Source organism: Apus apus, chromosome 23, assembly GCF_020740795.1.
Source record: "Apus apus isolate bApuApu2 chromosome 23, bApuApu2.pri.cur, whole genome shotgun sequence".
Lineage (NCBI taxonomy): Eukaryota > Metazoa > Chordata > Aves > Apodiformes > Apodidae > Apus > Apus apus.
Genome location: NC_067304.1, coordinates 4,577,666 through 4,602,010, shown reverse-complemented (window position 1 = coordinate 4,602,010; position 24,345 = coordinate 4,577,666). Strand labels below are relative to the sequence as shown.

General features: G+C 47.7%; 1 protein-coding gene across 1 annotated transcript; it reads left to right on the top strand.

Moving 5' to 3' along the window:
• Positions 1–1,534: 1,534 nt before the first annotated feature.
• Positions 1,535–23,449, top strand: ELK4 (ETS transcription factor ELK4). Its single transcript, XM_051639029.1, has 5 exons — positions 1,535–1,759; positions 9,992–10,207; positions 11,601–12,521; positions 13,658–13,774; positions 15,040–23,449. Exons 2-5 carry the CDS (start codon positions 10,001–10,003, stop codon positions 15,136–15,138), a joined length of 1,344 nt encoding a protein of 447 aa, XP_051494989.1. The 5' UTR covers positions 1,535–1,759; positions 9,992–10,000; the 3' UTR covers positions 15,139–23,449.
• Positions 23,450–24,345: the final 896 nt, after the last annotated feature.

Sequence of the window (24,345 nt, the reverse complement as noted above, 5' to 3'; positions counted from 1 at the left end):
TGATGGTACCTCCCAAAGGAAAATCCACCTGTCTGTGTGGGGCTTTGGCTCGTGCCCACCTCTGGAGCAGGACTCGGGGCTGTGGGAAGGACAGGGGGTGAAACGTCTGCGGGTTTTGTCCCGAGGCAGCTGCCCTTTCAGCAGCAGGTCGAGGAGCTGCGTGTGGCTGCACGAGCCCTGTTGGGCACCCAAGTGCTGCTGCAGGTTTGGGGTTGGTTTTTTTTTTAATTCCTCTGCCCCTGGGTGGGAATCCCGGCCCGGGGTTTGGTGCCTGCAGGGGGGCTCTGGGCTCTGCCTCCCCTCCTGCTCCCGACCCGAAGCGGCTGCTCTGTCCAACTGTGGCGAGGGGAGGTTTTTTTTTTTCCCGGGGACGGGGCCGTTTGAAGGAGCCTTGGTGCGAGGAAGGCTCCTGCTTGGGGGGGGTGCGGGGCTCCTACTTGGGGGGGGTGCGGGGCTCCTGCTTGGGGGTTTTGCGGGGCTCCTGCTTGGGGGTTGTGCGGGGCTCCTGCCTGGGTGTGCGGGGCTCCTGCTTGGGGGTGGTGCGGGGCTCCTTCTTGGGTGTGCGGGGCTCTGGCTGGGTGTGCAAGGCTCCTGCCTGGGGGTGGTGCGGGGCTCCTGCTTGGGGGTGCGGGGCTCCTGCCGGGGGTGTGCGGGGCTCTGGCTGGGTGTGCAAGGCTCCTGCCTGGGGGTGGTGCGGGGCTCCTGCCTGGGGGTGGTGCGGGGCTCTGCCTGGGGTGTGCGGGGCTCTGGCTGGGTGTGCAAGGCTCCTGCCTGGGGGTGGTGCGGGGCTCCTGCCTGGGGGTGGTGCGGGGCTCTGCCTGGGGTGTGCGGGGCTCTGGCTGGGGGTGCAAGGCTCCTGCCTGGGTGTGCGGGGCTCCTGCAGCACGTCTGGGGTTGCCTCTCCCTTTGGGGAGCTGCAGGGATTGTGCCTTCGGCGCCTTGGGCTGGGGGGAAGAGCCAGGAATGCCGAGTGTCGGGGACCCCCGGGCTGGGGACCCCCGGGCTGGGGACCCCGCGGGGGCTGCTCGTGTTCCCCGGGCACCCCCGGGCGCGCGGGGCCGGGACCCTGCTGGGGTGCTCCCTGTGCCGGGGAGCCCTGGCCCCCTCCTCCCTCACCTTGCACTGGCAGCCTCCCCAGTTTTGCAGCTTCTCTCTCTTTTTTAATTTCTATTTTTAATGCTGGAAAAAACGCGCTTTTTTGATTATTTTTTTAACCCTTCAACCACCGGCTGCAGCCCGAGCCCCTTTCCCTGGGGGAGCTGCCCGCGCCCCGCTGTGCTGGGGGTGCCTTGGAGCTCGGGAACCCCCCGGCCCGACAGGCGTGACACGGTACGGGAACGGGTCCCGGGGGTCCCGGGCACATGGCCGCGAGCGGCGCTAGGCCCCGCGGACTACACTTCCCAGCGGTCTTTGCGCGCGGTGGGCGGGCACTGCTCTCCCATTGGCCGGCGGCGCCAGCGCTCCGCTGGCTGATTGGCCGCTCCGCCGGTCCCGCGGGGCCGCGGGCGGAAGTGTGCGGTACGGCGGCCGGGGAGGCGCGGCGGCGGAGGGGCTGGCGCTCCGCGTCCCGCCATGTAACGCGCTCCCGCCCCCGCTCCGCTGCCCTGCGCTGCTCGCCCGGCTCCTCCCGCCCGGGATGGGGGCCCGGCGCCCGGCCCGCCGCGGGGGCGCCCGGCCATGAAGGGCGGCGGGGGAGCCGCTCCCAGCACCTGCCCGCCGCGAGGGGACCGCAGCGCCCGGGGACCGGCGGGGCTCCTCGGTGAGTGGGGGCGGCTCGGCCTGCCCGCCCGCCGGGCGCAGCGGGGGGGGGCTGCGGGGGCCCTGAGGGGATCGGGGGGTCCCCGGGGGGGGGGGCTCCTCTCGGCCGAGGGGCCGGGCTGGAGCCGCGGGACCCCCCGCCCTGGCCCTGGGGCGCGGGGGGTGTTTGTGTGCGCGGCTTCGGCTGCGTCCGGAAGCCGGGAAACGAAAGCGGCGGCCCCGGGACTTTGATCCGCGGGGCCCCGGGGCCGCTCCCCGGGCCGGGCCGGGTCCCCGCTCCGCGCTGGGGACGCGGGGGTCGGGGCGAAGCTTCCCCCGGGGCTGGGCGGGCGAGCCGGGCTCGGGAGCGGGGCTTCCCTCCCCGCCGGGAGCCCCGGGCTGCGGGAGCCCCGGGCTGCGGGAGCCGCCCCGCTCCGCCGCCGGGAGCTGAGCGCACGGCTGGGATCCCGCGGTTGGGGTTTGTTGTTTGTCTTCCCGGCTCTGCTGGTGCGTGTCGGCGGCTCCGGGTGCCGCGGTGGGTGCCTCCCCGCACCCCGAAGCGGGGCCGTGCAGAAAGTAGCAGCCCCGCGCTGCTGCGCTGGCGGTGTCTCGTTTGCCTCCTGGACCTGCGTGTGCCTTTCCCGGGCGCTGGTTTTCACAGCCTGACTTCTCATCACCCCCATTGTTCCGCGTCCCGGCGGGCTGGGGGGGGGGGAGGATCCAGCCTTTTGCCTTCGCTGCTGTTGCTTTTCAGGAGCAGCTCCTGAGAAGCCCAGGAACGGCTGTGCGGGCGAGCGCGCTGCTCGCTGGGTGCCGAACCCCGCCGTGAGCGTTTCCTTCTCCTCGCCACATCCAGCACAAACACGCTGCCTGCACCAGGCACAGCCTGACAAAGCGGCGTGTTCCTGATCCTTGTCGGCCTGTTTATTTTTAGGGTCTCGGCGCCTGTTTGTGGAGAATAGTTGTTCCGTCGTCATGGCAACCAGGCCGAGTGTATGATAAACATTATTAAAGGAAACCTCTTTCCGTCTTAAATGAGGCTTCCTTTTCATCATCGAGCTGGCATCAATATTAGGGCGTTTAACCTGTTGTCAGGGGTCACTGCAGGGGTGTGGGGACCCGGCCCCTGGCTGCTGAACCAGGGTGCTGCTGCTCTCAGATGTGTGGTGCCTGTTGGAGCTCTCTGATCTGCTGTTGGTAAACATTCCCCTCACCCTGTTGTGGTGGCTGCTACGGAGGAATCAAGTGTAATCTGCTTAGAGAGGAGCTGCCACAGAAATAAGTGCTTTTATGGTTTTACTCGGAGCCAATCACACCCGTGTCAGAAACCAACCAAGTGACTGATCAAAGACATTTCATTTTTGAAATTTGCCTTTCTGTTTGCCCTAAACTTTCCCGTGTCTTCTTCAGCCTCTTACCCTGTAGAAGGAGAATTAGAAAAGGGAGGCTCTTCATCCAAGTGCAGAAAAGCAGGGAAGTGAGGTCTGCTGGCCATGGAACCAGCTGTGCTGGGCTGCTGGTCACCCTTCGCCAGGGCTGGAGGATCAGAGCGACTGTAGCAGCTGGAGGAAGCACATGGGCTGTGCTTTGAAGTCCTGTGTTCAGACAGGTTACAGGATTTTAAACTGTCAGGGTGTGCTCGTCGAAACCATGCTAGTTAACCATTGTCTGTGGTTCCAGATTTTAAACAACAAACAAAAAAAGCTGTTTGGTTCATCTTCCCATCATGAGCCATAAACACGATGGGATTCCTGATTCCTTGTTCTCCTTCATGACTTGTTTTCTGTTGCTTGTTTGCTAATACAGAGAGGGTTTTTCTTTTTTGGCATCTGAATGATAGAGACTAGAAAATACTTGTAAAAGGATTTTTTTTTTTTCTCAAATAGGAGTTAAAAAGCTGAAACAAATAGCTCCTAAACCCCCAGATGTTTGTTAACACCTTGAAGTCGTGTAGAGTAGCTTCATTTTTGAGCCAAGGACCCAACGTTTATTGCTACATTTGCTTTAAGTAAATACAACTGTCAAACTTGGAGTGGGATTAGGCAGTGAAAACTCCAGAGCAGCTCTTATCATGAGGACATCCTTCAGCATTTCCTTCCAAGGAGCTTCCTGCCTCCATAACCATGGCCTCTCCTGCAGAACATGCTGATTTTCCTGACTGGTTTGGAAACAACGGTGCAGTGACTGCCAGAGCCAAGGGCAAGACAAGAATTTATTGGAGTCTGGGGTGTTTTTTTCCTTACTCTTGCCTGATTTTAGTATTTATTAGAGAATCTATAATGTGATTACTACTTGGAAAGCTGCCAGGGTTTGGAATTTTTTTTTAATGGTGGTGTTGCAGAGGCTGAAGTCTGCATCTCTAGTTTAATTCCTTGTAAATAGTACAGTTATTTTACACTTGTAACAGGCTTTTAACTGGTCATCACCTGTATATGGGAATTAAGCTGACAAAACAAGTGATAGTGACAGTGTAACAGTGCTGTTCGTGCTTTGGAAAAGGGCTAAATACCCTTAGAGGCTTCTCACCACCTCAGAGTGTGTCAGTAGCTGGATTCTGGCACCCTGGAGAGGCTGCTTTTTGGGCAGTAGGCTTCATGCATGTTGTGCAGGAGACTTCCTAAAATGAGTCAAGAGTTGCTAGAATCCTAAAAGCAGTGGTTCAGGTGATCTGCAGTCCCAGGAGCTTGAAAATATTTTAAGAAAGGTTTAGTAGTGATGGGATATTTTAAGTGCTGTGCTAATGGAGTTGTTGCTTGCCTGTGTGTTGATGGCCACTTAATTAGGCACTTCATCATGAGTGTTGCACCTCTTTGTCCCTTTTTATTTCAGTAAAGGACGGATGTTTTATTAGTTGCCTGGACAAAGACACTAAAAAAACTGTCTCAGCTTTGAAGTTAACCCTGTTTTGAACATGGAGTTGAGCCCGTGACCTCCAAAAATCTCCTTCAACCAAAGTTGTTCTGTTGTTTGTTTCCCTGGAACAGCTATCAAGGCCTTGTGTCCACAGGAATGTTGCACGATGTCGCAGGAGTTATTGTCTGCACATTCCTTCTGTTCACACACCGTGGCCATCTGAAACCCTGGAGAAGCCACGGGAATGGTTTTGCACAGGGAATTCTGAGCAGTTCAGCTGTGCTGCTTGTTGCACCCACAGCAAATCCGGCTTTCCTGGAATTGTGAGGAGTTTGCTCACCCCCTGGCCTGTGTGGCTCTGACCTGCACCACCAGGTCCCCAGCACCATCTCTGAGTGACTATTGCTGCCTTTTCTGTTCCTTTTGTTGTTGTGGTTTTTTTAAAACAAAGTGTTTGTGGTCTGAGAAGAGGTTTCTGTGTCACTGTGTGTTGTTTACCTCTGTTCTGTGCTGCTCCCAAAGTCATCTTTTGAGCTCTCACATCTCTGTAGATACATGGACAGCTGTAACTGTGCCTTTTAAATACATGGTGCTGATGGTTTTGTGCTCGCTGTGTCATGTCTGTGTGACATCCTTTCCCTCCTTTGCACCATCCTTTGTTTCTGCATGGGTCTGACAAGGCTGCAGACCTGACTGCTTGATTGAGGCCATCTGCAGAAGCCATCAGGCTGCAGATGCTTCTGAGAGGCTGTTGGAACAAACCGAGGTGAAAGATGACTTGAGCTGTTCTTGGTGTTGAGTCAAAGCACAGGAAATCTGCCAGAAGACCTTGAGGACAGGGGTTAGGGCAGGTCCTCCCTGGTCCTGCCCCTGCCACCTCCCTAGGGCCTGGCTGGCAGCTGCACAGCGAGGTGTCCTCTGCTTTTGGAGCACCAGGGGGTGAACCCAAGAGTTTGTTTTGCACTAGTAAGCATAGCTGGTGGCCACGGGGAGAGATTACCATATGCCACTTCCTAAACCTCCCTCCTGTCTGTTCTGCCACCCCGTGATTGCACACTCCACTTCCAGAGCAGAGCCAGAGCCTTGGGGCTCTGCAGTCAAACGGATTGTGTGGAGCACGTTGTGGCGCAGGGGCAGGAGGAGAAGTCACCGGAAAAGATACATATCTCATGTCCTGGCTTTTTTTGTAAACTCAAGGCTTAAAACAAAACTACAGCAACCTCAGATGAAGCTGCAGCAACATGAGAAAGCTCAAGTTTGCAGCACTTGTATTTAGAGTAGTGCAGCCAAGTTCTGTCAGCTCCTCAGTATACTTCAAGGGTCATCTGTAGGCGTCACAGAAGATCTCAAGACAATAATAGTGCTCTATTTTAGCATACTCATTACAAAGTATAACTGCCCTCTGCCTCTAGCAACTATTTTTTCCCTGTACTCAGATGGTGCAGAAGTGGAAAGGCTGTAGTCAGATGCAGCAGTGTTGCCTCTCTGCTTAATTCCCTCATTGTCTTTTCATATGAGACCTTTTTCTTCCTCCATGGACTCTGATAAGGAAAAATAACCTTCAGCAAAATGACGTTTTGCAGTGGTGTTCTTGTAATTATTGGTGTATTCATCCTGAAGAAAGAGCAATCAAACTGCTGGGCTTTTTATGCTGATGGGGAGCTGTGCTAGGAGCTTGGTGCCTTTTCATGAGAGGAGATGGAGAGTTTTGAAAGAAGTTGAAAGGCTGTTTATGAAGCAAGAGAGAAATAACATCTTGCCACTGTTAGTGCAGAGTAGGAGTGGGGCAGTGGGTTCCTGTCCTCATCCTCAATTCTTTAATTTCTCTAACTAAGGGGCCTGTAGCATCTCCGAGGCATGTGGGTTTTGCTGTATGTCTGAAAAAAAAACGGACAAGAGGAGCTTCTGAATTCCTTCCAGTGACAGTGCAGGAGGGGGATGCTTTTGAGTGTGTGGCCCTGAAAATGGCTTTGGTGTAAGGTTGTTCCCCTGCCAAGACAGCTGGAGATGTTCTGCAGAGCAGGGATAGCACAGGGAGCTGGAACTGCTGCTCAGTCCCTGTGCTTGCAGGGTCAGGGCTCATGAACATGCCTCCTGCCCCAGGTGCGGGAGGAGGAGGAACCTTTTTGACATGTTCCTAAGTTCATCTCAAAAAGAAGTGCTCATCTCGCCTGTACTGGTTTTGATTTTTGCATCTTCTGTGATGTTTTTCATCCTGCTTTTTCCAGAAGAAACAACGGTTCTTTGATGTATTCTCACGCAGTATCAAAGTAACTTTAACAAAAAAGTTAAATTACATGTCTCAGTTCACAACACAGCACTGTCTCCTGTATTCATACTGTATTTTCCCAGTTACAGCTTGCTCCTGGAATCTGATGGGGCAGGATCCCACTGTGATCCCATTGTTTTGACCAGTTTGAAGGGTCATTTTCTGGTCTTCCCATTGCCTGTGTATAATCTTCAGGAAAGCTCTACTCCCAGTTGTGTTGGGTTATCTATTTTTTTCTGTAGCTGTGATATTCTGTAATAAAGAGAGACATTCATTCTCTCGTATGTAATAAAAATATCCATTAAAAATTCCAGAGTGTTCTCTGCTCCTGTTCTGCAACAGGCAAGGAATAAATAACACTTTTTCACCTTGTTATTAATGTGTCTGGCATGAGACTTTTTAAAGTAGAGGGTGCTGGGGACATGCAGGTTATCCACCAAATGATGGATGGAATCGTGACAGCCCTAAAGCCTGTAATTGCCAGAAACATCAGTAGTAAAGTTGAGCAGAATGTAACTTCAGTCCAGGCTGGAACTCTGCCCTGGGAGAAGGATCCTTCCACCTGGAAAGCTGAAGTAGTTGAGATTTAGGCAGCATGAACTCTTATTTTGGTAAATGTTCCTCAGGACAACACAGCTCATCACTGGGAAAGGTGACCTTTTTTAAAAAAAGAAAATAAGGATTTTCCCATCATTTTGTCCACTCTGTGTGTGCTCTGCTTCGCTCCAGTTGGTGCTGGTCTGTTGCTGTTGGGATTCTCCAACTGGATTCCAATCCAGCTGTGACCTGGGCACTAGTGCCTGCCTGCACTGGGGGTGCGGAGCTGTGAGATGATAGGAAAGGCACTTCTTGAAGGGGAGCAGCCCAGTGAAAGAATAGCATTTCAATTCTGGGATGAAGCCTGCATGGTGTTGTGTTTTTTTTAGGAGCAGGGAAAAAACAAAACCCAGCAAAAAGCCTTTGCCACACTGAAATTCTGCTGCTTAATCCGATTTCTCCGTGGTTGCCGCCCGGTGCATCCGTCGGTGCTGTTTGCTGCAGTGTTGCTTGTGGGCTTTGGAAGTGCTGAAGATAAACGTAGCGTGGGACTAATCACTCAGCCCCGTTCTCCTCTTTCCCTGTTAACACATCTCCCCGGGATTGACAGCTCTGCAGCAGGGTGGGATCACATCCTTCTGCCTACCCTGCCTGTGCCTCATCCTGGCAGGAGAACGGGGCTCGTGGCGTGTGTGTCCTTCGTGGTGCTGGTGGGCAGGGATGAAATGTTGTTGGCAAACGTGAATACAAGTCAGAGGAGAAGTCCTGGAAGAATTTTAGTGTGATTACCTGGCCCTGAGTTCCTGCAGGGTTCAGTTGATGTGCCAGGGTGCTGTGTGGGAAGAGTCCCTGATACTTCTTAGAGTGCCGAGCAATTAATTTGGGCAAGCAGGGAGCTGTGTGCATGCAGTAATTAACAAGGAAAGCACCTTAGGCCAGCATAACCAGGTGGTGTGGGTGTCCTTCTCTTAGAGATTGTTCCTTGTAATTGCAGCAATTTGACTGACTTGATCAATGTAACATCCCTGTGTAGTCATGTAATGGTGCCATTATGCAGGTATTCTTAAAAATAGGTTAAATGCAATGAGCTGTGCCCAAAAAAGTACCTGCCCCAGGGCACCTTATTTAAATAAGAACGTGTAGTCCTGTGTAAACTGTGGGCAGCAATCCTTTTACAGGGCCGACTAAGTTCTGAAGCTCTGATACGTAGACCGTTCTCTTCCTTATATAGGGCTGGGTAAGTGCTGGGCAGTAATGGGAGTGGAATAAAAGGCTTTGGTCAGGAAGATGAACTGGCAGTCCCGACTGGATCTTAAACTCATCCCCGTGCAGACATGGGCTGCAGACAGTCCAGGCGTGAGTGCTTCTCACTGAGGTGGACTTGATGTCTCTGTTTTGGAGCTTCTGGTGGATGGCACTTGGTGGCTCTGGCTGCAGGTTGACCCAGATGGAAAGCCCTGTGCTCTGTAGGTTTGGCTGTGTGGGGAAAAAATACTCAAGCAGTTACACTTATCAACGTGTTTTCAGTGTAATTCATTGTGATGGTTCTTACTCCAGAGGGGCTGGGTTTGTTTTGGTTTCTTTGGAAGAAGTTTAAGCTGCATTAATAGAAACTGTTCTGTTCCAGAATAAGAGAATCCATATGGGATACTGAATTAATGTAATTTTATCTGTTTAAATTCACAGTATATCTTATGCTTCCCTTCTGCAGTCAGGATTATTAGTGTTCTGCTTAAAAATGCCTGTGGAAGTTCTGTTTTGTGTAGTCAGATATGGTCAAGGAAGAACATCCTCTGTGCTGCCTGGTGTGTCCTTGGTGAATTTGTACATCTGCAGCTTCAGTGCAAGAAAACTGTGCTGGAAGTGTAGGGATCAACAGACCATTGGTCCCAGGAAGTCTCAGCCTAAGTGACTGATGTAGGTGAGACTTCAGGAATCCAGAGAAGAAAAAAGGCAGCATGTGAAATAATTTTATTTACTTCCATGTTTACTCCCTGAGAGAAGACAGGGATGATACCTGGAAAAGCAGGGAGATTGGAAAGAGAGGAGATTGGGGGTTGATGGAGAAAGCTGCTTCCAAAGAGGCAGTGGAAATGTGAACTGAAGGGAAATTGGGCTGTTCTGCACTGGCACCTTCATGCAGCTTAAGCAGTTCTTGATCTGCTCAGTTCTGCTAAAGACACTGAGGCTGCAGGTGGGTGCAGATAGGGGAGGGGGGGTGGTGGTTTGATTTTTACCTGGGTGCACCTGAGCTGTTTCTCAGCACTTCAAGTCAGAGTGGGTGAACATGGAATAACTTAGAAAAAAAAAATTTTGGGGTAGTGACTCATTGCAACTTACCCAAAGTGACCTGATTTAGTTAAATGAGGCTAAATATAACCCATGTGAAAAGTACTGACATGTGGGAGGAGAGGAGAGCAGTTGGCTCTCAGCCTCTCGGTTCTGCAGGGAACATCTTTCACGACTGGTGACTAATAATTTTTACTCTTGCTGGCTTTGGAAATAACATCTCTGCTCCATTACCCCCTTCTAGGGAGAGGAGGAAAACACTCTGTTCCTAATCTGTGGCCTCTTATCTGCCTCTCTCAATTTCAGCTTACTGCTATGGACAGTGCTATCACCCTGTGGCAGTTCCTCCTCCAGCTCCTCCAAGAGCCTCAGAACAAGAATATCATCTGTTGGACCTCCAACGACGGGGAGTTCAAGCTGCTGAAGGCAGAGGAGGTGGCCAGACTCTGGGGGATCCGCAAGAACAAGCCCAGCATGAACTATGATAAACTCAGCCGTGCGCTCCGATACTATTACGTGAAGGTAACCAAGGCCCTAAATCCACCTCCAATCCTTAGCCAGCTTCTGCCTAATGAGCTTTGTTTTCCTTTTTTCATTCTCTCCAAGGGGATAGGTGTCATTTCAGACTTAAGGAAGGTGTTCCAGGTTCTGTTGTAGAGGGTTTTCTCTTTTGTTTGTCGTTGCACTTCCTCCCCCTCCCCTCGAGGCTTTTTTATAAGGTTCTAGATATCTTTCTGCAAAATGTTACCTTCTTTGATTTATGTCTTTGCTAATACAAATCTGCCTTTGAATACTAATCCCTTTTCCCAAAAAATTTGCCCTTGCATGGGTTAAAATCCCCAGCACTCCAAGGAAAGCAGCAGAATGGTTATGATTAAGATGGTGAATATTGCACCACCTTGAGATCTTTTCTGCAATTGTCTCTGCAAAGGGACTGTCAAAATAAGGATTTTCAGTGAAGCAGCTCAAAGTATTTTTTCTTTTTCTCCATCTATTCAGAACTTTGCCTCCAATGGGATCAGGGAATTTAGTCCAGCAGAGTAAGATGCTTCCCTTTTTTACCTGATGTCTTCTAATAACTGTGAGAGTCTTCCAGTAGTGTCAAAAGCTGAACTAGAACCACACTGGGGGAGTCTCACCTTTGTTTCACTGAGCTGTTTATCCCACAACTGTTCTTGTGTGGGTGTAGGAGGTAAAAAAAATAAAACAGAGCTTCTGAGGAACCTGTCAGTTTGTAGCAGGTGGTTCATTGCTTGGAGTTTGTTATTGGGTGGCACAAATCTGGCTTTGTACTGAGAGGTCTCAGTCATAATAATTGCATGATAAATAAGGGTCTTGGGTGCAGATCGTGTGTGGCATTTCACTGAGAGCAAAACAAGCTCCACACATGCTGTTTTGTGGTATTGACATAGCTGATGAGCCTGCATTCTGCTGACTCGTTCAGCTACTTCTTTTCTTTTGTTATCATCTTACTAAGAATAAAAATGATTTGAAGTATTAGTTTGCCATTCTGCAAACCTGCAAGCTTGAATTCTGCAGATTCTGCTGTTAGGTTTCACTCACTGTGCCCAGGGTGCTGATCTTCCATGGGGGTAATGGGTATTTTTTTGTGTCTTAGCTGGTGTTTTAAAATGCATTAAACAGAATTGCTTGCCAGTTTTAAGGCTGTTGTTAGTACGTTTAATGTCAAGTTAAGCTCACCTGTTTTAGTGTTTTGTCTGCGAGTTCTGGAAATTATTCTTTGGGAGCACAACTGAATTGCAAGTGTCTGTGTGTGTTTAAAAAGTAAAGACCCACAATTTTTGATGAAAGATTACAGAGTTTCTAATTTCTGGGTCTATTTTATGCAGTGTTTCTGGGAATAAAATTAATCTGAAGAAGGTCTAAATCTGTATGTGTATCTTCTTACCCACAGAATATCATTAAAAAAGTGAGTGGTAAGAAGTTTGTGTACAAGTTTGTTTCTTATCCGGAGATTTTAAATACGGATCCACTTGTTGTGGCCCGAATAGAAGGAGACCCTGAAGTGGCTGGTTTTGCAGAAGTTAGCAGTGCTCCAAAGGATGTGGAAAACTGTGGGAAGGAAAAGTCTCAGTCATGTGCTAAATCCTCCAGCCGCAATGACTATATCCACTCAGGCCTGTATTCCTCCTTTACTCTGAACTCCCTCAACTCTTCCGGCGTAAAACTCTTCAGGTCCATCAAGATTGAGAATCCAGCTGAGAAGCTGATGGAGAAAAAGCCTGCTCAGGATCCAACCCCCTCTGTCATCAAGTTTGTAACCATGCCCTCCAGAAAGCCTCCCTCTGCCCCCCTGGTCTCTACCCCTTCTGCAGTCTCTGCCACTTCTGCTGCTGCCACTTCAACCACATCCTCTCTTCCCCTGGGATCGGAAGAAACTCTCCAGACCTTGGAGACACTTGTTCTACCCAAGTTAACTGTCCCTGAAGCTCCAGCACCTTTGCCAAACTTAACCACCAGCTTCACCCCAACTCCACCCATATCCTCAGTTTCTCCCACTCTGCAAGTTCCTTCCACGCCCCCATCGCCGCCCCTGAGCTCTAATCCTGACCTGGACATTGACACGGACATAGAGTCCGTGGCTTCTCAGCAGCTGGAGCAGGTTCAGAGCCTTCAGCATCAATCCCCAGAGCCCAAAGAGCAGGATTCATCTGTACTGGAGAAGGAATTTGCCAATCACCTCTCCAGATCTAAAAAACCCAAAGGTTTGGAGTTGGCTCCTACGCTCGTCATCACAGGCAGCGATCCAAGTCCACTGGGGATTCTGAGTCCTTCTCTCCCAACTGCTTCTCTTACTCCAGCACTTTTCTCTCAGGTAACTTAACTCCCTTCCTGTTGGTTGGTTGTTGTTTTGTTGTTTTTTTCCCCCCCCAGTAATAATAGTGGTTATGTTATATCTTAAAACAGTAAGGGAAGTGGCAAATGAACAGTCAGTAGATTGCATCTGGAGTTCTGAAACTCAGGATGTTACTCCCATTTTCCTTAGAAAACAGAAACTTTATTCAGAACTGGAATCAGCTTCCAGCCCAAAGGGTGCCCGAGTGGAGCGCCAGCCGAGCACGTCCCTGCAGTCTCGGCGTGTGGAGGCAAGACCCAAACCAGCACCAGCAGGATCCTTTGTAAATCTTGCCAGGCTGATCTTGAATGATTTCAAAACCCCTCAACCCTGCCCTTATCCTTCAGGCTGATTCTGAAAATGCTTTAAAAATAGAGAACCACAGAGATGTCTGTTGAGCAGCTTTGATTTCGTAGCCATTTACCTAAGAGGGGAGTATAGAGACTTCACAGCCCTCAGCAGGCTGCTTAATTTGGTTGTTACCTTTGTGGGGAAAAGGGAAGCTTTGGAAGAGAACTGAACCCAACCAGGCTGCTAAATGGTTCTGTATATATTTAATCTCTTTCCTGTAATAGATTGGAATGAAACTGTAGGGAAACTGGAATGGCTGAAGGCAGGAAAAAACTCCAGTGCACTTGCTCTTTTGTCACCCTTTGGACTGTTTGGCCAGTGAACCTGGAACATCCAGAACATTCAGAAGCTGGATGTAAATGTCTCTTCTTGTGTCTTGCACTGCCAGTGTTGCCCAGGCCATGCTGGTGCCACTGCCTGCTCTTTTGAAATCCCTAGGCTGCTTTTTTCAGTCACTTGCAGGTGCTGTGTCTGCGTTGCAGGAGGAGCTGGTTTGCTGTGGGTGAGGGCAGGACTTGCAGCTGTTGGGAAGAGAGGGGCCAGTTAGTTGGGAAGGGGAGAGAGAGCAGGATGGCTGCTGCTCCTGTGGGGCTTGAAGGGAGAAGGAGGTGGGAGGAGGCAAGCGGAGGGGATGGGAGTTCCTGAAGTCTGGACCCAGCCCTCTGCAGCTGCAGGACCTGGGGTGGTTGAGGCTGGTTTGACATGAGCAGGATTACTCCCAGTGCAGGTTTCCCACAGCTGACTTGTCTCCTTGTGTTTTTCAGACTCCCATCTTGCTGACCCCGAGTCCCCTGCTCTCCAGCATTCACTTCTGGAGCACGCTGAGCCCGGTTGCTCCTCTCAGTCCTGCAAGGTTGCAAGGTGCTAACACGCTCTTTCAGGTAAGTTCCAGCCACTTCAGCCAATCTCTCCCTTGGAGACACTTGTCAGACCTTCCTCAGAGGTCCTGCAGGGACCAGTTAGCCCAAATATCTGATGAGGAAACAAACCAGGGATCTTTCTGTTTTCTGTCCTCCGTGTTAGCTTCTGAGAGCGTTTGATGGTAGCATTTACTCAGCTTTATTTGAGTATATTGTAAATGTTGGTATTTTAGAAATGTTTTTAATCAATAGCAGGTTGTGCTGTAGTTGGAGAGAGTTGTTTGGGGTTTGTTAGCTCTGCCCTTTTGGTAAAAGTTGCCTCTCTGTAATTTACCAGTTGAGATTTTCCTGGAAATTGAATTTTGCTACTCTGTTGGTTATTTTAATTGTTTGTTAACAGCCTCTTCTGTTGAAAGACATTAATTAAATCTCAACACTAGTAAGGAGGGAGATTGTGTGTGACTGGCAACGTGCAGCACAGTTCCTTATGGTCTCTGTATTCTACTGGTTTCTCTTGTTGGGAAATTCTCAACTGGACAGTTTTTAAGAAATATTTTTGTTTAACTAACATATAAGCAAAAAAACCCCAACAACCTTTATTTGTGCTGACCTGTGCTCTTCCTTCACCTTCCACTTTGGAATTGGAATAACCACATCTGTTGCCTGAGTCTGCTTAGGCAAGGGGTAAAATTTAACTGGTTGTCATTTGGGTTTAAAGCTGTCATCTCCATGGAGATGAAGGAAGTAGCTTTATATGTACCATGAGGACGGGAAATAAACAAGTAGGCCTGAAACAGCATCAGACATTTTTCTCTATAAATAGCTGATAATTAACTGAGGAACAATTTTAGACCATAGTTTCCCAAGAAATGTATTTTAAAGTCACTTACTAGTTCAGGACACAGGCAGTGTCCAGTGCAGAGGTGACAGGCTGGGTCCTCCTGGTGACACTGGTTCCAACAGCTGCATTGGTGTGGGCTCTGATGCAGTGGCATTAAAAAAGTGATTTATGTGGTGGAAGCCAAGAAGATTTTTTGAAAGTTTGGGGTGGGGTTTTTTGTTGTGATTTGGGTTTGTATTTGTAGTTGTTTTGTTTCCGTTTTTTATTGCCTGGAGGAGTTTGGGAATATGACTTTGTGCTGGACTTGGTCAAGTAGGGTTAATGGTTGGACTTGATCTTAAAGGTCTTTTCCAACCCAAGGGATTCTGTGATTCTAGGCACAGATATGAGAGGAACAGTAAATTAAAATGGCCTCTTCCCTGACAAGTTCTGTTTTGTCTCTTAGTTTCCATCAGTGCTGAACAGTCATGGCCCATTTACTCTGTCTGGACTGGATGGACCCTCTACCCCCGGCCCGTTTTCCCCTGACCTACAGAAGACATAGCACATGAACTCATGGAAAGGACACATTGGCAAGCAAGGGAAAGATATGACACTTCTATTTAACCATGTTTTTTAAATGAGCAATTTATAATTCCACAGAGATTATCAACAATCATAGTTTTTGCCATTCCCAGATAAAATGCCTTTTTTTGCAAAATTCCCTTTTCTTGAAGACCCAGGTTGGGAATGTATATGCAAACGCCTTAATAGGAGCTGGAGCTCCAGTCTCTTCTCTTCCCTCCTTGGTTTGGGAATCTTCCCCGTGGCTGAAGGGAGTTCGGTTGGTGTTGCAGGAACTGAGTCTGCACTGATTGCAGGAATTGGTATCAGAGAAGCCTTTTCGCTGCCACTCTTGGAAAAAAAACAAACCAAACCCCTCTGTTCTTCTGCTTCCTGTGCTTGGCAAGAAGGAATCTAATCAGGATCGAAGCTGGCATTCCAGGAAATGCTTGGGAAAGGGGTGTGTGCATCGGCTTCGCCTTGGGGCCTGGTAACTTCTGCAGCAACACAACAGCCCGTGTCTTTTTCTGCTGTAAAAACATCTTGTCTTTTTTTGCAGGGAGAAATTTTTCAAAGGAATATTAAGTGGTGGTTGTGTTACTGAGATACGGACAGTTTTTGAATGGCATTTACATATCAACAGTCTCCAGCCCCTCGGAGGAGCTCCCTGGCTGGCTTCTGGATGCTTCCCTGCCCCCCCCTTCCGCGGGGAACGCGGCCTTGGAGACACGTGAATGGTGGGATTAGTTCCTTTCAGTTCTCAGAAAGTTTGAATGCTGAAGTCCAAACATTTCTTGTGCCAGAGACCCGTTACAAAGCTTGTAATCTCACTGCTGGAAGATGAGCAGGATGGTGGATTTTCCAGGAGGTTTTGAGGGTGTATTTGGTGAGGTTGCTGCCTGATGGGGGAGAGCTTCAGACCCAAACCTTGGGGGAGAACACTAACATCTGAGCATTTGTGTGACTGCTCTTTTCCCACAGCTGAGATGGAGAAGCTCCTCTTCTACCAGCTCTTATCTCAAGTTTTGCTTTAGAGCTATTGCTTTTTTGATTTGAGGAAGCACTCAGACCCAGGGTCAGTCGGGCTCGGTGTGTGGAGCCAGCTGAGAGGGGGCACCACGGCCCAGCAGCCTCCTTGTAAATTTGTGCTTGGGTTGCTTTTCTTGGTGGCCGTGTGTGTATGGATTAATATGAGGTCGGTTTGCAGAGCCATTTGAAACACTGATGAAATTAAGTTTGTAGGTAGATTTTTAAACCTCAGGAGGCCTTTTAAGAGAACTGAGGGAATGAAAGAAGAGAGACTCTCACAGCCCCTCAGAGACTGGATACCACGATCTGTCGGTGCTGGGCCCACTTTGGGCATCTGATGTCAGGCAGCAACTTCCATTTGCTACTGTGAGTTGGTGATGTAAGATCTCCTTCTCCATAAAATACCTGCTAGAAAACAGATGGAGACCATCTCTTTCCTTTGGCATCCTCACTGGCTGTCTTCAAGGCTATAATGAGCAGAGGAAGATGGTACCTTTACAGCACGAGGAGCTAACAGTGCACTCTGTATATATGGCACCTCTCATGGATCAGTGGGGAACTCAGGCTTCCCAGAGTTTTCCTTTTGCCACTTTTGCAGACTCTGAATTCACTTAAAGCATCTGACAATACCCAAGACTTAATTTCCTGCGGTGATGTTACCTTTCTGTATTCTAGCATTGAAATATGTAAACCACTTGGTCTGTTCCTGACACGACCCCCCAGGTGGGTGGGTGTGACAGAGTTGCTTTTTGGGCATTGTTCATCCAGAGAGTCCCCTGCCCAGTGGGAGGAAAGAGTTTGCCTTCTTCAGGTGGAGCTGGCAGGGACTGAGCTCTTGTAGTGACTGTCTTCCCGTTGGGTGATGTCAGGCATGACACTGCTTTGCCTTGGAGACATCAGCAGAGGCAGGATTGAAGTTCCTGTGCCAGCAGCTCTGAAAATGACAATGTGCAATATTGACTTTATTTTATTGTATTATTTTATATTTTTTTTTTTGGTCACTGCAGAAAGAAAGCTGCAGGTCATAATTAAGAGCAGGCACCTGGAATTTTCTGGTTTGCATGATGGCTTGTGAGTCTGCTCTAGAAAACATGTATAGCTATATAGAAATAGCAGCACTTTTAATGGTTGTTTTAGGTTGGCCAATTTTATGCCCACCAAGAGTGTGGACTTGAGAGCAACATTGCAGACTAGGATTAGAGTTTAAAAAATAATTAATGAGCACTAAAGACTTGCAATTTAATTGCTTCCCTTTCCTTGTCCCCTATGGAGAAAAGCCAAGTTTATTTGTTGAAAAAGTTGTGTATGTGCACACATGCACTTAATGTTTTGTAAACTGTATCACTTTCAGCATAGGTATGCAAGAGAACCAAATGCTAATGTAGCTGGTCAGTTGTGCTTGGCCAGGTTCCATGCTCTTCTCCAAGCAGCTTCCTAGGATTGCACTGCCAGAGCTGGTTGGGGAGGTGCACATTCCCTTGGGGAAGAACTTCTGCAGAGAAACTTAATGTGAAAAGGCAGGCTGAGTGTGTGTTGGTTCCAGTCTGGTGATACCCAACTTCCTGGCAGCACTGAGGAGGTGATTGCTTTTGCTTCTTAAGCACCTGCCTAAGAAAACAAAAGTCCTGCATAGGATTATAGTCTCAGGAGGCAGTTGGGAGAGCAAGTTGAAAGGGGAGGGGAGGTGGGAGAGGAGAGGCGTGCTCACCTTTTCTCCATTGCAACTTCCAGGTCACTTAAGGTAATATTAACTTGTATATATGCTGCCTCATTAAACACACATTTACTAACGAGTATGGAACTGCCAGCTTTTTTGGATCACATTCCCAACTGAGCACAGAGCTGCTGTGACTTCTTGGAGCTTGGTTATGTGAATTGCTGGCACTTTTACTGACTCACTTCAGGAGCAGTTTGCAGCTCGTTGCAACTTGTTTTTTAATTTAGTGTAGGGAAGGTGGGGGTTCCTATTGGCTCTCTTAATTCTCATGTTAGCAGCCTCTGGGATGGGTGTAGTACTGTGTTGGGGTAACAAAATAATCATGCAGCATTACAGAGGTGTTTTATTTCATTACAGTTGGTGTTGCTGAAGTAACCCTGGTGGTGTTGAACGCTTGGTAATCTTTGCATTGGTTAATTCGTGGGTGGTGGTAGAATCAGGCTGGATGAGCGTGGAAGCTGAACATCTGTCTTGCTTCTGGAAATCTCTTTTACATGTCCCTGCTGCTGTGAGGTGGCACTGCAGGGCTGGGCAGCTGGCACTGCTGGTGCTGTGTGTGCTGTGTCTGGCTTGCTTTGAGATCCTGAGCTGTCAGGATGCCACCAGCAGCACGTGCTGCCAGCAGGACCATCCAGGGAAAGCAGAAACGTGCTAATAACACCCTATGGTTGTAGAACCACACTTGTTGTGTCTTAACTGTTTTCAGAGAATGTGATCCTGGGAATGAGGGTGATGGAGGAAATTGTTTATTTATACTTTATTTCTTAACAGCAGCTTAAGTCTAGATCCTTGTTTCAGAAATTGGTCTTCAGCAGTGAGGGCTGAATGTCATTCCTATGCACTGTCTTTGGCACATTCAGGTTGCATTTTGCAGTAGGTCAGGAAGTGATGAAATTCCTTGGATTTGAAAATTCATTGTTTGAACTTAGAGTATCCTAAGACTTCAGTATCCATGCAATCTTTGGCAAAATGGAGCGTGCATTGTAATATGAAAGGCTTTGGCTGTTGAGTTGGTTTGTTTGGGATGATTTCTCCCTCTGATCTGTTTTCAAACCTCAGTTACTTAGCAAATAGTTCTTCTTGGTTTTGCAGTGTTCACTTTCACCCCAGGGAAGGCTGCTCCCTGCCTGCCTTCCTTTACACAGCTTTCCACAGCGCAGTGGGATGCAGGAATGTCAGATTCCCTCATGGCTTCAACTTCCATGGGAGAACTTGTGCAGGTGGAGCTGGGAGGCAGGAGCTGGGCTGGTGCCTGCTGTGGTTCCTCAGGTGAGCACAGGCACTCAGTTCTGATCCATTCCTGTAGCCTTTTCCTAGTGCTGAGGTCAGGACCTACACTTCCTGCAGCCTGTTGGCTGCCCGTGGGTTATTCATGTATCTTTTAGTTACTTTTTGCCATTGTTTTATAGCATTTTTTGTATGTACTCATGTTTTACTCTACAATTTAACCTCTTCCATTTTTAATGCATATTTTGTTTACAAGACACATCTCAGTGTTGTATCAAGAGGCTATCTTGGTATTGTCAGCTATGAATATAAACTACATCAGTAGTTGAGGAACATTGTCCAAGTTGACAGGTATTTTTAAAACTTGATGTTTGAGTTTTGGGTGTCCATAACAATGGAGGTCTGGTTTGTTCCTTAGTTTTCCCGTGTAAGGAACACGCATGTACCTTCTGGCCTTCCAGGTCCTGCGTCTGGATGGTTTATTTTGTCTTAATAACCATGGAGTGTGGTATTGCAAACAAACAGCCCAAGCCCCACAGGACCTTGCACTGAGCAGAGAAGTTGAAAATCCATTAGAATTGTAGTCGTGTTGCTTAGAAGCTCTTTGGGATCTTTAATGAGGAGTCGTGTGTCTTGCCGAAACAGGAATTTTTTATGGTTTGATTAGAATTTAATTAAACAGTAATTGGCTGTGGCTGCTGTTTAGTCAGAACAGTATTAGCAGATCTGCTTCATGTGGGAGCCTTTGGCTATTGGCATCAAGTTGAGTGGGGGTTAATGCGTGACATGGAAAGGATCTGCTGGAATCAGGGACTGTCAGATGGAGATTAAAAGAGCAAATGCTTCGACGGTTCCTGCGGGGCCGGTGCTGCCACAGGCTTTGGCCTGGAGGGACATCTGTGGACGTGGCATCCCACTGGGTTTGCACGAGTAGTAAGGACCCTGTGGGAAGAATTTTTGAAAGCAGAACCAATTCTTTTCTCCTTAGCTTGCTTTTAGGCACGAGGATGTAAAGTAGGGGCTACGAAGCTGCAGCGGTGTCAGCGCAGCCAGAGCTCTGCTGTGCGGGTCATCCACAGAGCTCCTGTGAAAGTTCCTCACTGTCTTGGTGCCCTCTAAAGCAGAAGGGTTGAGCTTTGGTTTTTAGGTGTCTCATGGATCTTGAGCTGAAGAACATTATTCTTGCCTTTGTACAAAGAACAAAGGAAGATAAGGGAGGATGTTCAGGGCAGTGCAGTCAATCCATGGTTGTTTCTGGAGGATGCGGCTCGACTGACCATCACCAGGCTTGGCAAAAAATGTGACCTGCAAGGTAAGAAACCTGGGCAGGACCCAGTGTTTGTTCCTGAAGGTGTCTGCTGGTGTGTTGCCCTCTGGGGACAGCACCATGTCTGCTTTGTAGAAATTAATTCCACAGAAAAAAACAAGTAAAACTGACTAGAGTTTCTTTGTGTTTACCCCCTCCCAAAGAATGTAGTAAAAGATTTTGACTGTGGAGCTATTCCAGACATCTGATAAAAATCATACTTTGAGAGCTGAAAACTTGTTTTTAGGTGATTAACTGAGACTGGATTTGCTCTCTCTCCATATGAACATCCCTGTGCACATGTGCTCACTGCCAGGATGGATGTTCAGTACCTGCTCTGGCTTCCAGCTCTAGATAAACACCACTTCCCCAGGATGCTCAGAGCAATTTCTGCACCACTGAGCAGCTGCCAGTTCTGGATGTTTTTTGCACATGCTGGTGTGTTTTTTTGGGGCTTTTTTTTTTGTTTTTTTTTTAAATGTATAGTACTCAAATCAATTATACCACAGTGTGGACTAGTAAGTTGCCAAAGGATATTTTTAAATGCGCTGTTGAGATTGTTGAATGCCACATCTTCTGAAAAAAAGTGTCTTAAACGTGTCTTTGAGTAGTTTTATGTTCATGGAACAAAAGTTTGGACTTTGTACTGAAAATCACTTGCTTCTCTGGTGAGACCATGCGTTGCAGAAGGTTTACATCTCAAAGTAAGGTTTTTGGCAGGGGGTGTAACAGGATAAATATGAACCTTTGGGGAACAGGGATCTTTTACTGGAGATGCAGAAGGAACTGCCAGCAGCACAGGGAGGAGAGGCTGGAAGGTGTGTTTGGAGCCCACTCAGTCCTCAAGCAGCCTGTGCAGCAGTGCTGTGCTAATAACTGGAACCTGTTGGCTTTTTGTTTTTGTTTTCTTTGGGGTTTTTGGGATTGTTTTGTGTTTGTTTTTTTTTGATCACAGGAGGGTTTGAGGATGGCCTCTGCATGGTTCCTAGTGTGTGCTGTGTGCTGGGGGGGTGAGGGGGGGTTACAATACCTGGATTTGCTCTAAGCTCTTTGAGATGTGTTCTTTTTTTGGCTGGCATGTCTTAAATCTTCAGGCTTTGAAAACTGCTTTATAGAATTGTGTTGACTTTTTGTTCTGCTGTTGTTCAGTTGCACAGAGTTTTCTATATATGATGTAGTAGTTTTAACGTTAATTCTCTGTGAACAGGGTTGAAATTATTCATTGTAGTTTAAAAAAAAAAAAAAAGTTGTATTCTAGAAAAAAATCCCACAAAACCTCCCTTTTAAAAAATCTTGTTTGTATCTGTTGCAGTGTTACCAGATGGCCTTATGTACCTCACAGTGTTTGTGATAAGTACAGTAGCAGATTTATTGCTTATCTGTCCCCCTCCCCCTCTGTTTTATAGCTGAGAAGTGTATTCTTGATAATAGAGAGGAATCAAGGGGAAGATTCTAGCAACATGTATGGTAAGGAGAGGGGTTGTCTCCTCTAATGGGTGTTAAGACAGCTGGAATTAATCTGGGAGTGAAGCAGCTCTGAACAGGGATTGTTAACCAGCATGAGACTTTGTCTTGGGAATTCTGGGAACCTTCGAGTGAGCTGGTGGCAGATGGGACTTGTTTGCCAGGAGCTTGGAAATGGGAATAGATCTGTTGGCTTCACTGCAACTGCTCTGACTTAGAACAGCTGAGACTGCTCTGTGCAGCTTTGTAGCTGTGGTCAGATAGAGTCGTTTCAGTTAAATTTTAGAGAACCAAATCAACCTAACCAGCTGTGGTGACAGTTCTGTTTATTTTGGGGGGTGCACATCTGTTTTGGAAAGTGACTTTCTGATGCCTTTAGCGTTCACTCCGTAATGGAGCTTGTAGGTTAACGGGGTTCTTTGCAGATCAGCAAGGTGATGTCTGGAGTGCTTTTTATACTCCAGCAGCTCTGACATCTCAGAGCAGCCACTCATGTCTCTTAACTTACTTTTTAACTCTGGAATGGATTCCATTTTACTGTCCTGTGATTTTAGTAGAACTGTTAGTGATGACAATTCTAGTGAAAGCAGCGGCGATAATGATTTCTGCTACTCTTTCCAGAACAGAATTGCATTTAAAATTATAAATATATATATATATTTATATATAGCACCAAGTCAAGAGACAAAGCAAGTTATGTTGTAGTGAGTGTCTTACCTTCCTGCACTGGAGGCTTTTTCAAGACACTGTCTTTTTCAGACAGCTGGAACCTGCAGCGCTTTGTTGCAGCTGGGGGAACTTGCCTGGGAGAGAACAGCTTCTCAGTCTAACCTTTATTTGAAAATAACACCTTATAATAAGAGTATCTTAATGCCATTGTGTTTAAAAAAAAATAAAAATAAAATGCTGGTATGTAATGCAAGTACATAAATAGCCAAAGTTTTCAGTAATTGTTCAGTGTTACTAAATTTGCTTTTATTTAACCTTCCAAGATCACGTTAGAAAGACCTTCAGCGTGTTGATATTGTACTGACAAGTCTGATCAACTTGATTTATAGCAGATATGCAGTTATTTGAACACATTTCAGGTTTGAATACAATTTTGGAGGCAAAGTTCCAAGATGCAAAAACTTACTTTGGAGGAAGTGCACTGGAATGACACTTCAGAGTAACAAATGCTGCTTTGGACGAGTGGCAGGTTGGCAGTTGTTATTCAAACATCATGAAGGTCTTTCCTGAGAAATCAGGTGACTTTTCTATTGCTTCAATTTTTATGTGCAAAAAAAAAAAACAAAACAACACAAAAAAAAAACAAACAAAAAATTAAATCAATGTATTGCAATCTTTTTTTAAAAAAAAAATAATTAAAAAAAATGGGGTGGGAATAGTTAAAGAAAACTATTTTATGTAAGAACTGACAGAGGGATTTGCTTTGTATAATGCAAGCTGGCTTTAAAAAAAAAAAAAAAAGCATTGTAGCAAATTATTCAAGTCAATCATATGTTAATAGTTATGTGCAACCAGACATGCAAAACAATTGTATTTTTTTAAATAAATATTTTTAACAAAGTTTCGGATCTTTTGATTGGTTTGTTGTGGGGTGGTTGTTTTTTTTGGTTTGTTTCAGTAGAGGAAATGGAAAGTTGCAGCTGCAGAGCAGCTCGAGGGGGTGGTGATGAGGAGTTACCAGCCCCTGAGCTGACCTGGCCCTTCCCATCTCCTGGCTCTGTGGCACAGCTCAGGCTTTTTTTGCCACCTCAGGGATAGTCTCTCCTGGTGGGAATTTCCTTTGGTGAGTGACTCCAGCTGGTGCTGAGAGGAAGGTGGAGAGTTGGATTGTTAAGGACAGTCTAACAAAAGAAACCTGATCCTGGCAGCACCTTCAGCTGGTGACCCTGCCAGGACATCACCAGATACTTACTTTTTTTTATTAATAGCAGACAGTCCCTGCTGTGAGATCTGTGTCATCTGAGTAGACTTCTTTCAAAATAAACGCCCTCCTTGTGTTGTTTTGTGCTCATTTCCTCTGAACAGGGATGGAGGGACTAAGGACTGATCGGGGGGGGGAGATTTTGGCTGCAAATGGGTTTTGCAGGAGACACTTCCTGCATTCGGGATCTCTCCCAGAGTAACAGTGTCATCCTGTGGTGCCAGAGAAGAACTACAGCCCAGGCTGCCCGGGCTGCGAGGCAGGAGGGCTGCTCAGGGATGAGTTCAGCCCAGGATTCAGCTGCATTTACCTCCTTCTTGGACCGGCCTCCTGTGCCCTCAGCCCCGGGTGCACAGGGTCAGCTCACCCAGCCTGCTTGTCCCGAGGCTTCTGCAGAGCCTTGTGAAGACACTTTCTGGAAGGTAAGATTTACTGCTTGGAAAAATAAAAATGCTGAGGACAGTTTAAAACAGCTGGTAGGTTCAGGCTGAGTTTGAAAGCCAGAACTGGTGATGTTGTTAAATAATTAGCTAAT

What these genes read in the sequence shown, in the direction of transcription:
- ELK4 (XM_051639029.1), top strand. Translation starts at nt 10,001, where the DNA reads ATGGACAGTGCTATCACCCTGTGGCAGTTCCTCCTCCAGCTCCTCCAA. An exon ending in CTCCAGCACTTTTCTCTCAG is followed by an intron (nt 12,522 to 13,657) that starts GTAACTTAACTC and finishes TGTGTTTTTCAG; the next exon opens with ACTCCCATCTTGCTGACCCC. An exon ending in GTGCTAACACGCTCTTTCAG is followed by an intron (nt 13,775 to 15,039) that starts GTAAGTTCCAGC and finishes TTTGTCTCTTAG; the next exon opens with TTTCCATCAGTGCTGAACAG.